At 39.0% G+C, this 13321-nt stretch overlaps 2 protein-coding genes across 2 annotated transcripts in view; both read left to right on the forward strand.

Moving 5' to 3' along the window:
- The first annotated feature begins 4037 nt into the window (after window positions 1-4037).
- On the forward strand, window positions 4038-7418 carry LOC138023917 (E3 ubiquitin-protein ligase TRIM71-like). The gene has a single exon (XM_068871001.1). It carries the CDS (start codon window positions 4038-4040, stop codon window positions 6219-6221), a length of 2184 nt encoding a protein of 727 aa, XP_068727102.1. The 3' UTR covers window positions 6222-7418.
- Window positions 7419-10338: 2920 nt separating this feature from the next.
- LOC138023540 (E3 ubiquitin-protein ligase TRIM71-like) overlaps window positions 10339-13321 on the forward strand; it is a 3074-nt gene continuing 91 nt past the window's right edge. Inside the window, exon 1 of the mRNA XM_068870544.1 lies at window positions 10339-13321. This exon is cut by the window's right edge and continues 91 nt beyond it. Coding sequence (XP_068726645.1) covers window positions 10442-12652 — 2211 coding nt within the window. The 5' untranslated portion in view covers window positions 10339-10441 and the 3' untranslated portion in view covers window positions 12653-13321.

Here is a 13321-nt window from a genome sequence, read left to right on the forward strand (position 1 = left end):
TATGCCATGGTGCTTGCTATAAAGGGAAGCCTTCACCGGTAGTAGATTTTTAGTTTAACTGCAATTTCCGTTCGATAAATCGGAAAATAAGAACACCTAAAATGATAACTGGTGCCTCTTGTTTTGAACATCTCATTTACTCTAAAATCGGGTGCGATTAATCAGAACATATCATGTTAAAATTGTATCTCTAAGTAATTTTCTTGAGATCAAAAGTTTAAAAAGTCAAATGAATGTCGATACTACGTGGTTTTAATATCTCAAGTAACATATGTATTATATATCAGTTATCCCAGACCAGACATCAAGTAAGCAAAATTATCCAGTGTTTCCTCCTAATAAAACAAAGAAAAGGAAATAAAGATTAGCCTTTCAATGTAAAATTAGCGCCGTGCCCACCAAATTTTTGTTATCCCTTCCTTTTGTTCATGCTTATCAGGATTTTATACGTAGGAACAACCGTAAAGTAGGCATTGTTGTTTAATAGTACTGACATGAGGCAGCAGATAACCTAGTAACCTTTGTGGCTGTCTTAATTGGTGTTTTTAGAAGAACCCGAAGAAGGCATAAGCGAAAACAGGACTAATAAATTAGCTCATTGAGTACGGCACCAACTCATAAAGAGTCGTCTCGTCTGATGTTACTGCGCGGCCTGCATAAACCTCTTTCAATGTGCTTGTTTCGCGTGTGGGAAAGTTGTTGGCTTGCGTTTTTATTAACAATAATCCGTTTCGTATAAATGCGATTGAGTCCTGATGCCCTCATAACAAGGCGAGTTTTAGCTTGTAAAGAAATTCCGAACCAACCACCCGGCTTAAAAATTGCTGCAGAAACAGGCTCAGTTACCGCCCGTGTGCGAAATGTCAACTCAAGAAGAGACATCTGCCAGGATGCGAAAACAAAATCAGTGCTCAAGTTGAAGTTCTTCTCTTCAAGCTGCCTTATAGCCCAGACTAAAAAGAAAGTTAGCAAATCACATGGATTTTCAGCTTGAGCTGGAGTTAAGAACTTCCGCCCTATAATTCGGCGACAAGATCATCAATAGTCGCGCGCGTCATGCAAGTTTACCCAATGACATCACACATCAAAACCCGCCCTTTCAATGGTCCCTACTAAAATCTACACGGAATCTTACATTACACTTTTCACAGCACGATCGAGAATTTTTCTGCCTGCTGCAATACCTCGCGCGGCATTGAACTGGCAGCCTCGCAAACCTCGAGTCTTCGCTCGGCTTGCTCGTGGGCAATAAACAATACGTTAAGTGAAGTGTCTATGCGAATGTTTTTAGCAGAGAGAAAAAATGTTTTGATGGAGCCGAAGTAAATTCCAGATGTTTCCAGTGGTTTCCGGCCGCCACTTTTGGTGTCCCCATGCATAGAATCTGCGTACTGATCCATACTAAACACTATTATAATTTTGAGTGGTACTCTTTGCCGAATAACTCGAGTTTGGAATTTCGCACAACCCTAAAACTTTGACACGCTTTTCTACAACATCTCAATTTCTTGACTTAATGGTTAATCCGTTATTGGTGAAGATTGGTCTGGATCTGGTATTTAAGAACTATAGGCCAGTAAGTAACCTACAGTTTGTGTCAAAACTAACTGAAAGATCTGATTTTAAACATGAGCATATGATGGCAAATGGCATTTATCCCTTGTTTCAGTCTGCATATCGACAACATCACAGCACTGAGACTACATTACTGAGAGTAATGAATGATATTCTTCTAAAGATGAACTCCCATTATATAACGTTGCTGGTTTATTGGATCTCAGTGCAGCATTTGACACAGAGGGCTTACCATTTAAATGAAATTTTCGGTGAGAATGTTTCGACAAATGGTACTGCACGTTCTGTACTTAAACAAAGAAAATGGGAATGTGCCGTATCATTTGCCAGAAAAGCGGGTTGTTCCAGTTGAGAAACAAATGAAACGGTATATTTTCTCTGGCACTTGTAATTGTGGACAAACGGTACAGACATTTCCGGGAATTCCGGTCAAAGCGAGAAAAAGGGATTGCCTCGAAAGGTACTACCTTTTTTCCGAAAACATTCCACCGAGATGAACCGTTCCATTTGAATTCTCTCCGGAATTACCGAAAATTCCATTCAAATGGTAAGCGCTTACAGTAACCCATGATGTGTTGCTCGATTGTTTGCATAATGAAGTTGGTCTACGTGGAAATGCTCTCAATTGGTGCTACTCCTATCTTTCTCAAAGAAGTCAGCGAATCTCTATACATGAAACTCTGTCAAATAATTTTGACTTGGACTGTGGTGTTGCCTTGGGCCTTAATCATTTGTAGTTTATGCGTCTAAGCTATTTACTATCATAGAGAAACATCTTCCTAACGTACATTGTTTTGCTGATGAGACGAAATTGTATCTTGGTTTTAAGTCTGATGATACGTCTAGTCTGGATGAAGCTATTAGTGTTATGAATAGATGTATCAGTGACTTAAGGAATTGAATAATTGGGGATAGGTTAATGATTAATGATGATAAAACTGAGTTGATTAAGTGGAGGAAGGACGAAAGGTAAGAAAAAGCGGAGGAAGCCGTTTTCTTTTTTATCCCCCCTAAAAATCCAGGCCCCATTTTTATAAATTACATCCCCAAAAAAGGAGAAAACCCCTTTTTAGACAGTTCATAATAACCTAGGTTGAAAAAAATCAACCTAGGTTGAAATTAAATGAACCTGAATTTAATTTCAACCTGTAACATAGCCATTAAAGCGTACCCTGTTTGATATTCACTCTTATTAGTATTACTAATTAAGTTTATTATCATTAGTATAAATATTCTGTTTTAGTAATATACATGTAATTAGTTTTACTAATTTGAATTTTATTTTAGTATTTTAAATTGTAAAGCGTAGTTGATCAGTGAATGTAAATAGCGCTCTAGAATCTATTAAATAATAATAATAATAATAATAATAATAATAATAATAATAATAATAATAATAATTATAATCATTTGACTATGAAACATTGCTTAAAATCATTTTAAGATTAAAAAAAATTGCTAAAAAGCGACGACGTTTCGACGTTAGCTAAACGTCATTATCAGGTCAAAATATGTGAGTGAGTTTCGGTCTATAAATACTAAAAAAACAATAGCTAGTTAAAAGCTGTAACATGAGTAAATAATTATTCTTTGAGTAAATATGAGTAAATATGAGTAAATAATTATTATTTACTTATGTTACAGCTTTTAACCAGCTATTGTTTTTTTAGTATTTATAGACCGAAACTCACTCACATATTTCGACTTGATAATGACGTTTAGCTAACGTCGAAACGTCGTCGCTTTTTAGCACTTTTTTTTAAATCTTAAAATGATTTTAAGTAATGTTTTATCGCAATTTTTCATAGACAAGTGTTTTTCAAAATCACTTCTTGTTCGAATAATGATAATGATAATGATAATGATAATGATAATGATAATAATAATAATTATTATTATTATTAATTGAATGTTAAGCAATTTTATTTTTTCTTTGCGTGACGCGAAAACCAAGAACTGAGCAAATACGCATTTTCCCGCGTTTTCTTTTCAAAATTTTGTTCATACAGAAGTCGTAGAGGCTCTTTTGAACGGTCACAAGCAGTCCTAACTGATGATTCTCAAACGATGTCTTCCTCACTCCTCAGAATCTAAGCAAAGCATCGGAACTATTGCGTCATCCATGATGGTTTAGGAAAACCATCGACAGGGGGAATAAGGAATAAGGAAGAGAGGACCGTCATTTAGTTCAGTCCATCACTACAATCGGAAATTGTCGTTCCATTTTCAGCGGTTCGTCCGACCGGTTTCTGGATGGTCGGTTTGGCTTAATGGTAAGCACCCTGAGTTTTCAGCAAAAACAAAATCTCAGGTTGGGTGTTAGTTCTTGATGAAGTGCAGTAAAATGCCATGCACTCGATTAGACCACAGTAGCGGGGTCATCCACTGACCGCACAGAGTCCCGGGATTTCAGTGACGTCACTATTTCACACGCCCTCATTTTTGCGTTGCTTGGCTTCATCATGGATGTTCAACAGCTTTTCAAGATTCTTAAAAAGGAAGCAGAATGCCCATTGTGCATAGAGACTGTCAAAAATCCCAAGACATTACCATGTCTTCACTCATTTTGCCTGGAGTGTCTCGACAGACATGCAAACTTCGCAAGGAGACAGCTAAAAGCGACAATCAAATGTCCGGTTTGCCAGACTTCATTTCAAATTCCCGAAACAGACACCTTCGAGAATTTGCCGTCATCGTTTCATCTCAACCGATTGGTTGATGTTCTGGCTCTAGAAGATGGCAGCGTACAGTCTCAAAGATGCAACAGTTGTGACGAGAACAACACGGCAACATGTTACTGTTTCGTGTGCCAGGATTTTCTGTGCGCATCTTGTTTTGAAGCTCACCAACGCTTGAAGGCCACAAGGGGTCATCGCAATGTTTTGATGGACAAACTGCAAGCGCAAGATGTGCAAGAGTTGATCCACAGACCCGTGATGTGTTCACAGCAATATCATGAAGATCAACCCCTCGAATTTTACTGCGAAGACTGTAAAGTTCTGATTTGCCACAAATGTACTGTAGTGAGTCACGATCGACACTCTAAGACAGACACTCAGAAAGCAGCACAAGAACAAAAGATGCAAATGTCCGACGCTGTGGCCAAAGTGAAAGCGGAAATGGTCAGATATGAGAGTGAAATTAAGAAACAAACTGACCTAAGAAACAAAAACAAAATTGAAATTTTGAACGAGGAAAAGAAAATGACAGACACTGTGGAAAAATTGATTCGTGATTTGCGAGAACACGAGAGGAAAATGAAGGACAAGTTTCGTGAAATTTATGAAGCGGAACAGAAACATCACGCAACGCGACTGGAAAACTTCGAGCTGGTTGCCACCCAGCTGAAGAGCTGCTTCGAACGCTGCCAGAGTATCTTAGAAAGAAATTTCAGCGTCGAAATTCTACAAACAAATCACGCCATCCTCGGACGTTGTAATGAATTGTTAAATGTAAGAAAATCCGATCTTTACATTTCGCCACATATACATTACTTGGTGGAGAAGAACTTGGATCTTATGGATCGAGTTGTTGTCACCAAGACTGATCCCTCAAAGTGCTTAGCTGAAGGTCAAGACAGCAAGGAAGTAAAAGAAAGGAAGGAGACATATTTCTTCATTGTTACAAAGGATTCAGATGGATTTCAATGTTATCAACAAGATGATAAAATCAAAGTCAACATATTGACTCCAGAAGATGATCAACTAAAAACAGACATTAAAGACACGAAAGACGGCAAATACACAGTGACATACACACCACAAGGTGCCGGAGAACACAGAGTAGAGATTCTCGTTAATGGACAGCCGCTTACTGGTAGTCCTTGGATTGCGCAGGTTCATCAGCATCAATATCAATTTGCCTTTCAGTTTGGTTCACAAGGGAAGGGACAAGGAGAATTTGATGACATTTGCGATATTGATGTGAGTCAGAAAACGGGAATGATTGCTGTTGCAGATGGGCGGAATCAAAGAATTCAACTGTTTAGCTCTGAAGGAAAGTTTCGAAGGGAGATAAAACTTGAGGGTGAACCTCGGTCTGTGGCATTTACAGACTCTGGCGACCTGCTGACTTTAGTTCCGGGAAGCGACAATAAGCTTCGTGTGTTCAGTGAGGAGGGTCATTTCATCAAACACATCAATGATAAACATCTTGATAAACCAAGTCGCCTTTCCATTGCGAGTGATGGTCGTATAATCATAACTGACATGTCGGACAAGAAAATCAAGGTCCTCTCCACTGCCGGGAATGTCTTGCTCCAATCTTTTAGTGCCCCAGATTGTGATAAATTCCCATTCTATGCTATTTATCACCAGAACAAATTCTTTGCTTCTTATTACCATGCTAATTGTGTCAAGGTCTTTGACAAAACAGGAGTGTATTTACATGACATTGGCTGTAAGGGGTCCAATGCTGGCAAGTTTGATGGTCCTTGTGGAGTCGTTATTGACAAGTACAACCGACTCATTGTGTGTGATAGAGGTAACCATAGACTGCAACTCTTAACCCTGGGCGGCAAGTTTTTGAGTAAAATTGATGGAAAGTATTTCAAAAATGTCTTTTGGCTTTCTTGCGTTGCAATAAACAGTGGTGGCAATCTCATAGTAGGCGACCACGTCAACAGCCGCATTTCTGTTTTCCATTAAGATGTGACATAGTTTTGCTTTATTAGCATAGGGCTAACGTTAGCGAACGTTTTCTAATCAGTCAGCTCTAATAAGCTCTGAGCAATGATGCTTTGAAAATTCGAAATTTTACAAAGAATATTATTGTATCAGTAGCGCCTTTGTCACCCAAGAATTTATCAGCTTTTGATGGCTAATAACTGGCTCGTTATTAAAGCTAAAAGGCTTAATTTGGAGGTTTAACTAAAGTTTAGCAAGTTCTTTTAGCATTTGAAGTCAATTTTTAAATAGGACGATTGATGCCATCTGTGCAAATTCGTATGTTAATTAAACAAAATGTAAAGAAAACCATCGTCATCTCAAAATTTAGCTTTGCACTTTCATAAGTCTTTTTTGATTATTTCATCTTCAGGATCTCGTTTATGATAAAAAATAAGCGCAAGTTATCCAAAAAACAATTGGTACAAGGAATTTTAGAGTAAGAATAGGAGGTTTTCACTTTACGTCATCGCCGCCATGTTGGTGGACAAAAAAAAAAAGATGTCTCATTAATTAGCTTCTTTTGTTCGTCCAGCAGCAATAGACCTTATTCACGATGGCCGCCATGTTGGATTTGCTATTATCATGCAAACTAGCTACACACTTCTGAGGGGGCAAACAACACAAGTTCGAGAGGTTATAACGAACATCTTAGCCACACGGATGATTTGTTTCACGTTCATTGAATGTTTATCACCTAAGTAGTAAAATAAAATTATTACACAAGTTACTTCAGTGAAAAATGAGCAGATAACGAAGTAAAAGTCAAAATGTCAAAGGATATCAAAAGATATAAAATTATTATAAAAGGCACCTAATTCTAAATTCTTAAATGTACTTTTAGCACTGTTATTTCAATATTTCGACAAACCGATTTTCCGCAATTTGCCTTTTTTCCAATGTTTGCCTCCAAACATAGCAGATGGCTAATTTGCATGACAATTTGAAAACCAACATGGCGGCTATCGTGAATAAGGCCTATTGTACATTGCAGCATTGTTATCTGTGTCTCTAGAAATTGGTTGCAAACCACTTATAGAGAACAAAAGATTCGCATTCGAATGCTCCCGTTAAATCCTCAAAATGTCGTTGTTAATTAAGCAGAGTACCGCAAACAAATGATGTGCTAACTGATGCGTGCCACATGTGCAGCACGATTATTTTTCCTGTTTAATTAAACCAATGATATTGTTGTTTTGTGGTAAACGTTTTGCTTAAGGGCCTGGGGTCTGTTTCTCGAAAGTCCCGAAAACTTTTCGGGCTCGAAAAGTAGTATGTACAACAGCCAACCACTTGTTTTGGAAAGCCGATCTTTTATCGTGTTTTCATGGTAACAAAAAGAAAAATGACTTTGAAATTTGACTACTCAAATCCTCTCCGCTCTTGAGATACAAAGGGAATCGTGAAACCCGAAAATGGCCCGTAAAGTTTCGGGACCTTCGAGAAACGGGCCCCTGGCCAAACGGGAAGTGTTTGCCGTTTAAGGACGTTCGCGCTAATTGTTTGTGCGCGACGTTACTGCGCAGGTAACGCGACTGTAACGCGTCACGCATTACTTCGAGCATTTTTTAAACCTTTGCAAAAACCGTGGACGATACGTCTTGAACAGCGTTGGATCAGAGAAGATCGTGATCAGTCAAAATTGATGAAAAAATATTTATGAAAGTCAAGTAGACTACTGCACGACTGATATTCGCGTTGTTTATCAGTCGTCCACTAGTCTACTTGACTTTGACAAATATTTCTCAGGCCGCGGCATTAGTTAAAATAACATGACAAAAACGCCGGGGAAAAAATTCCAGGCCGAAAAAGAATGGCACATTTATTTCCGAATCATCATAAAACGTTAAAGAGAAGTGAGCGGGAAGATGGAAAAGCTCTGGAAAAGGTAGCTGACCGAGTAGTGGCTGAAAGTTTGGAAAACTCGTGGACGAACCGTTCCGTAAATTTAATGGGGCTGTTTTTTAAAGTGTTTTTATTATCCTACGAACTTAAGTTAATAATGAATGCATGTTTTTGAAGTTCTTTTTCTTTACTTTTCGTGATAATTGAGCAGTATTTTCGTCCTCGTCCGCTTCAATAGTGCGGACCTTGGTGAATCACCCAGCGATTAAATTTCACGAAAACCACACTCCAGAAGATGAGCATAACGGCAATGGAGAGATATTATTCAAAACACCAACCAAATGAAGATGACGCCTGCTTAAAACTTCGTTGCTATGCTCGAGAAAGTTCTCTTTTTTTAGATAAAAACCTTTCATTCCCGCAGCGATCACGTCTCTCTTGGGTTCCAGTCCTTCCCCGACAGGTCACGCAAAAACGTGACAAACGAAATCTTCCAAGAGCTTTGCAAAATCACATCGATTTTACTCGTTTAGGTCATTGGTGACCCCTATTTTTTTAATCATGAATCACTTACTTTACTTAATATCTACAAAATATGATGAAATGAAAAAATTCCCACCATAGTAAGTTATCTTTTTTTAACATGTTCTTTCCTCGTGCCACATCGAATTCCGGTAGTGGTTGCAACCAATAGAGCTTACGAAAACGCTCGTCGAGGATGAACTCTACTGTTTACGACATCCCTAGCGGCATGCAATTATATAAAAATCCCACTCCTAAAAACCTATGCACGGAAACCTTCACTCTAACAGTTTGTTTTTATGATTTTCGATGGATAAGCAGATGAGGCTACAACTCGCTATTATGGCCAATTTCTCGAAATTAAGGCATTTTTCCACTTCCATTTTCTCCGTAACAAAGTCGTTGACCCCGATTTATGACCTAACTCTAGGCGAGAAATGAAGTAAATCTCATCGTAGGAAGATTTTGGCGCCAACGTCCTTAAACAACATCAATCATTTTTTGGTGACCAAACCTGCTGATGTTGAAGTGAGTGGCCAAACGGTTAAAACCTGTTTGATCTAGCTCAGATCAAACTCCACAAGCAAAGAACTATGGGTCACAAATACCACACGTGGCGTACAAGCGGGTGAGCAAGCGTGGTACGCATGCGCGGGCCAAACATGTTTGATACAGTTAACTTCCCACATCAAACACGAGAAGAAAAGAAAAAATTCAAGTTGTTTGACGAATGTTTGATGGCCTTCAAATTTTTTCCATCTCGACCAAACACTATCAAACCAAAATACCACAATATTCTTTGTTTGTCCCCCCAAATTTTGCATAAGAATTGAATCCAGTTTCTCTTCGGACTTACCGGACGGTCCCAAGAGAAAACAAAAACCATGCTTATGCAACTTTCCCACACGCAAAACAAACGCATTGAAAGAGGTTTATGCAGGCCGCGCAGTAACGTCAGAGAAGATGCTTTATAGGTTGGTGCCGTGTGACTGAGCTACTTTATTACTCCTGTTTTCTCTTATTCCTACTTTGCGGTTGCTCCTACCTATAAAATATGCCCAATCAAAAGGAAAGGACAACAAAACTTTGGTGAGCACGGCGCTAAATTTTACATTGAAAGGTTAATTTTTATTTCCTTTTTTGTGTTTTATCAGGAGAAAACACTGGATAATCTTGCTTACTTGATGCCTGGTCTGGTCTAACTGCTATAAAATAAATTTTGAGATATTAAAACCACGTAGTATCGCCATTTATTTAACTTTTTAAACTTTTGATCTCATCTCTCTCTTTTGTTTTTTCTTTGGGTGACGTAAAAATCAAGAACTGAGGAAACACGTTCAATTTTGCTTTACCTGAAACATTGATTTACACGCATTTTCCCGCGTTTTGTTTTCAAAATTTTGTTCATGCAGAAATGGTAGAGAATTTTTTGAACGGTCACAAGCAGTCCTAACTAAAGATTCTCAAACGATGTCTTCCTCACTCCTCAGAATCTAAGCAAAGCATCGCAACTATTTCGTCCTCCATGATGGTTTAGGAAAACCATGGAGTGGGAGAATCCGGAAGAGAGGACCGTCATTTAGTTGCATCGCTACAATCGGAAAATGTCGTTCCATTTTCAGCGGATCGGTTTCTGGCCGGTCGGTTTAGCTTAATGTTAAGCACCCTGAGTTTTTAGCCAAATTAAAATTTCGGGTTTTAAAAAGAGTGTTAGTTTGTGATGAAGTGCATTAGAATGTGATAAAAAACACTCCGTGTCGCTCAAAGCGGAAAGTAGCGGGGTTATCCACTCGACCGCACAGAGTCCAGGGATTTCAGTGACGTCACTATTTCACATGTCTACATTTTGCGTTGTTTGGCTTCATCATGGATGTTCAACAGCTTTTCAAAATCTTAAAAAGGAAGCAGAATGCCCATTGTGCATAGAGACTGTTACAAATCCCAAGACATTACCATGTCTTCACTCATTCTGCCTGGAGTGTCTCGACAGACATGCAAACTTCGCAAGGAGACAGCTAAAAGCGACAATCAAATGTCCGGTTTGCCAGACTTCATTCCAAATTCCCGAAACAGACACCTTCGAGAATTTGCCGTCATCGTTTCATCTCAACCGATTGGTTGATGTTCTGGCTCTAGAAGATGGCAGCGTACAGTCTCAAAGATGCAACAGTTGTGACGAGAACAACACGGCAACATGTTACTGTTTCGTGTGCCAGGATTTTCTGTGCGCATCTTGTTTTGAAGCTCACCAACGCTTGAAGGCCTCAAGGGGTCATCGCAATGTTTTGATCGACAAACTGCAAGCGCAAGATGTGCAAGAGTTGATCCACAGACCCGTGATGTGTTCACAGCAATATCATGAAGATCAACCTCTCGAATTTTACTGCGAAGACTGTAAAGTTCTGATTTGCCACAAATGTACTGTAGTGAGTCACGATCGACACTCTAAGACAGACACTCAGAAAGCAGCACAAGAACAAAAGATGCAAATGTCCGACGCTGTGGCCAAAGTGAAAGTGGAAATGGTCAGATATGAGAGTGAAATTAAGAAACAAACTGACCTAAGAAACAAAAACAAAATTGAAATTTTGAACGAGGAAAAGAAAATGACAGAAACTGTGGAAAAATTGATTCGTGATTTGCGAGAACACGAGAGGAAAATGAAGGACAAGTTTCGTGAAATTTATGAAGCGGAACAAAAACATCACGCAACGCGACTGGAAAACTTCGAGCTGGTTGCCACCCAGCTAAAAAGCTGCTTCGAACGCTGTCAGAGTATCTTGGATAGAAACTTCAGCGTCGAAATTCTACAAACAAATCACGCTATCCTCGGACGTTGTAATGAACTGTTAAATGTAAGAAATCCCGATCTTTACATGTCGCCACATATACATTACTTGGTGGAAAAGAAATTGGATCTTATGGATCGAGTTGTTGTCACCAAGACTGATCCCTCAAAGTGCTTAGCTGAAGGTCAAGACAGCACGGAAGTAAAAGAAAGGAAGGAGACATATTTTGTCATTGTTACAAAGGATTCAGAAGAATTTCAATGTTATCAACAAGATGATACAATCAAAGTCAACATATTGACTCCAGAAGGTGATCAACTAAAAACAGACATTAAAGACACCGAAGACGGCAAATACACGGTGACATACACACCACAGTGTGGCGGACAACACAGAGTGGAGATCATTGTGAATGGACAGCCGATGACTGGTAGTCCTTGGATTGTGCAGGTTCATCAGAATCAATATCAATTTGCCTTTCAGTTTGGTTCAAAAGGGAAGGGACGAGGAGAATTTGATGGCATTCACGATATTGATGTAGGGGATAAAACGGGAACGATTGCTGTTGCAGATGGGTGGAATAAAAGAATTCAACTGTTTAGCTTAGAAGGAAAGTTTCGAAGTGAGATAAAACTTGATGGTGAGCCTTGGTGTGTGGCATTTACAGACTCTGGCGACCTGCTGACTTTATTTCCGAAAAGCGACAATAAGCTTCGTGTGTTCAGTGAGGAGGGTCACTTCATCAAACTCATCAATGATAAACGTCTTGATAAAGCAGGTCCCTTTTCCATTGCGAGTGATGGTCGTATAATTATAACTGACTATGGCGACAAGAAAATCAAGGTCCTCTCCCCTGACGGGAATGACTTGCTCCAGTCCTTCAGTGCCCCAGACTGTAATGAATCCCCATTCTACGCTATTTATCACCAGAACAAATTCTTTGTTTCTTATCACAATGCTAATTGTGTCGATGTATTTGACAAAACAGGAGTGTATTTACATGAAATTGGCTGTGAGGGGTCCAATGATGGCCAGTTTGATGGTCCTGGTGGACTCGTTATTGACAAGTACAACCGACTCATTGTGTGCGATCCACGTAACCATAGACTGCAACTCTTCACCCCGGGCGGCAAGTTTTTGAGTAAAATTGATGGACAGTATTTCAAAAATGGCTTTCCTTCCTACGTTGCTATAAACAGTGGTGGCAGTCTCGTAGTGAGCGACTACGTCAACAGCCTCATTTCTCTTTTCCATTAAGATGTGATATGTTTTTGCTATATTGGCATAGGGCTAACGTTTTCTAATCAGTCAGCCGAGAATAAAGTAATGAATATTGAAAGTGCATTGCATAAGCTCTAATAAGCTCTGAGCAATGATGCTTTGAAAATTTGCATTTTTACAAAGAATATTATGGAATCAGTAGCGCCGTTGTCACTTTTTGGACCAGGGCCGAGTCTAGACTTGTAATGTGACCACCCTACTGGGGACATTTGTCATGTTAATATTATAGGGTACCAGAACATGTGCTTTTCGCTTGAGGATTGTAGTCATTATGCGAAGCGTGTACTAGGAGTTTCGTCAGATCATTAAAGTTATTGTTTAGGGTTGTCGAGAGCAAAGGTTATTTTGTAGCCTGAAGAGAACAGTCACTGAAGAATTTATAAGTTTTTGATGGCTAATAACTGGCTCGTTATCAAAGCTAAAAGGCTTAAAATTGGAGCTTTAACTAAAGTCTAACAAGTTCTATTAGCATTTGAAGTCAATTTTTAAAGAGCATGATTGATGCGAGATGTGCAAGCTCATACGTTAATGAAACAAAATGTAAAGAAACCTAAGATTCCGTTTTACCTTTCCAATGAAAAGAGCTACGTACTAGAATCTGCAACTACCCTGTAGGAAAGCAAGAGAAAAACGTGGAAAAATCCA

Source organism: Montipora capricornis, chromosome 11 (genome assembly GCF_036669925.1).
Source record: "Montipora capricornis isolate CH-2021 chromosome 11, ASM3666992v2, whole genome shotgun sequence".
NCBI classification, from domain to species: Eukaryota; Metazoa; Cnidaria; class Anthozoa; order Scleractinia; family Acroporidae; genus Montipora; species Montipora capricornis.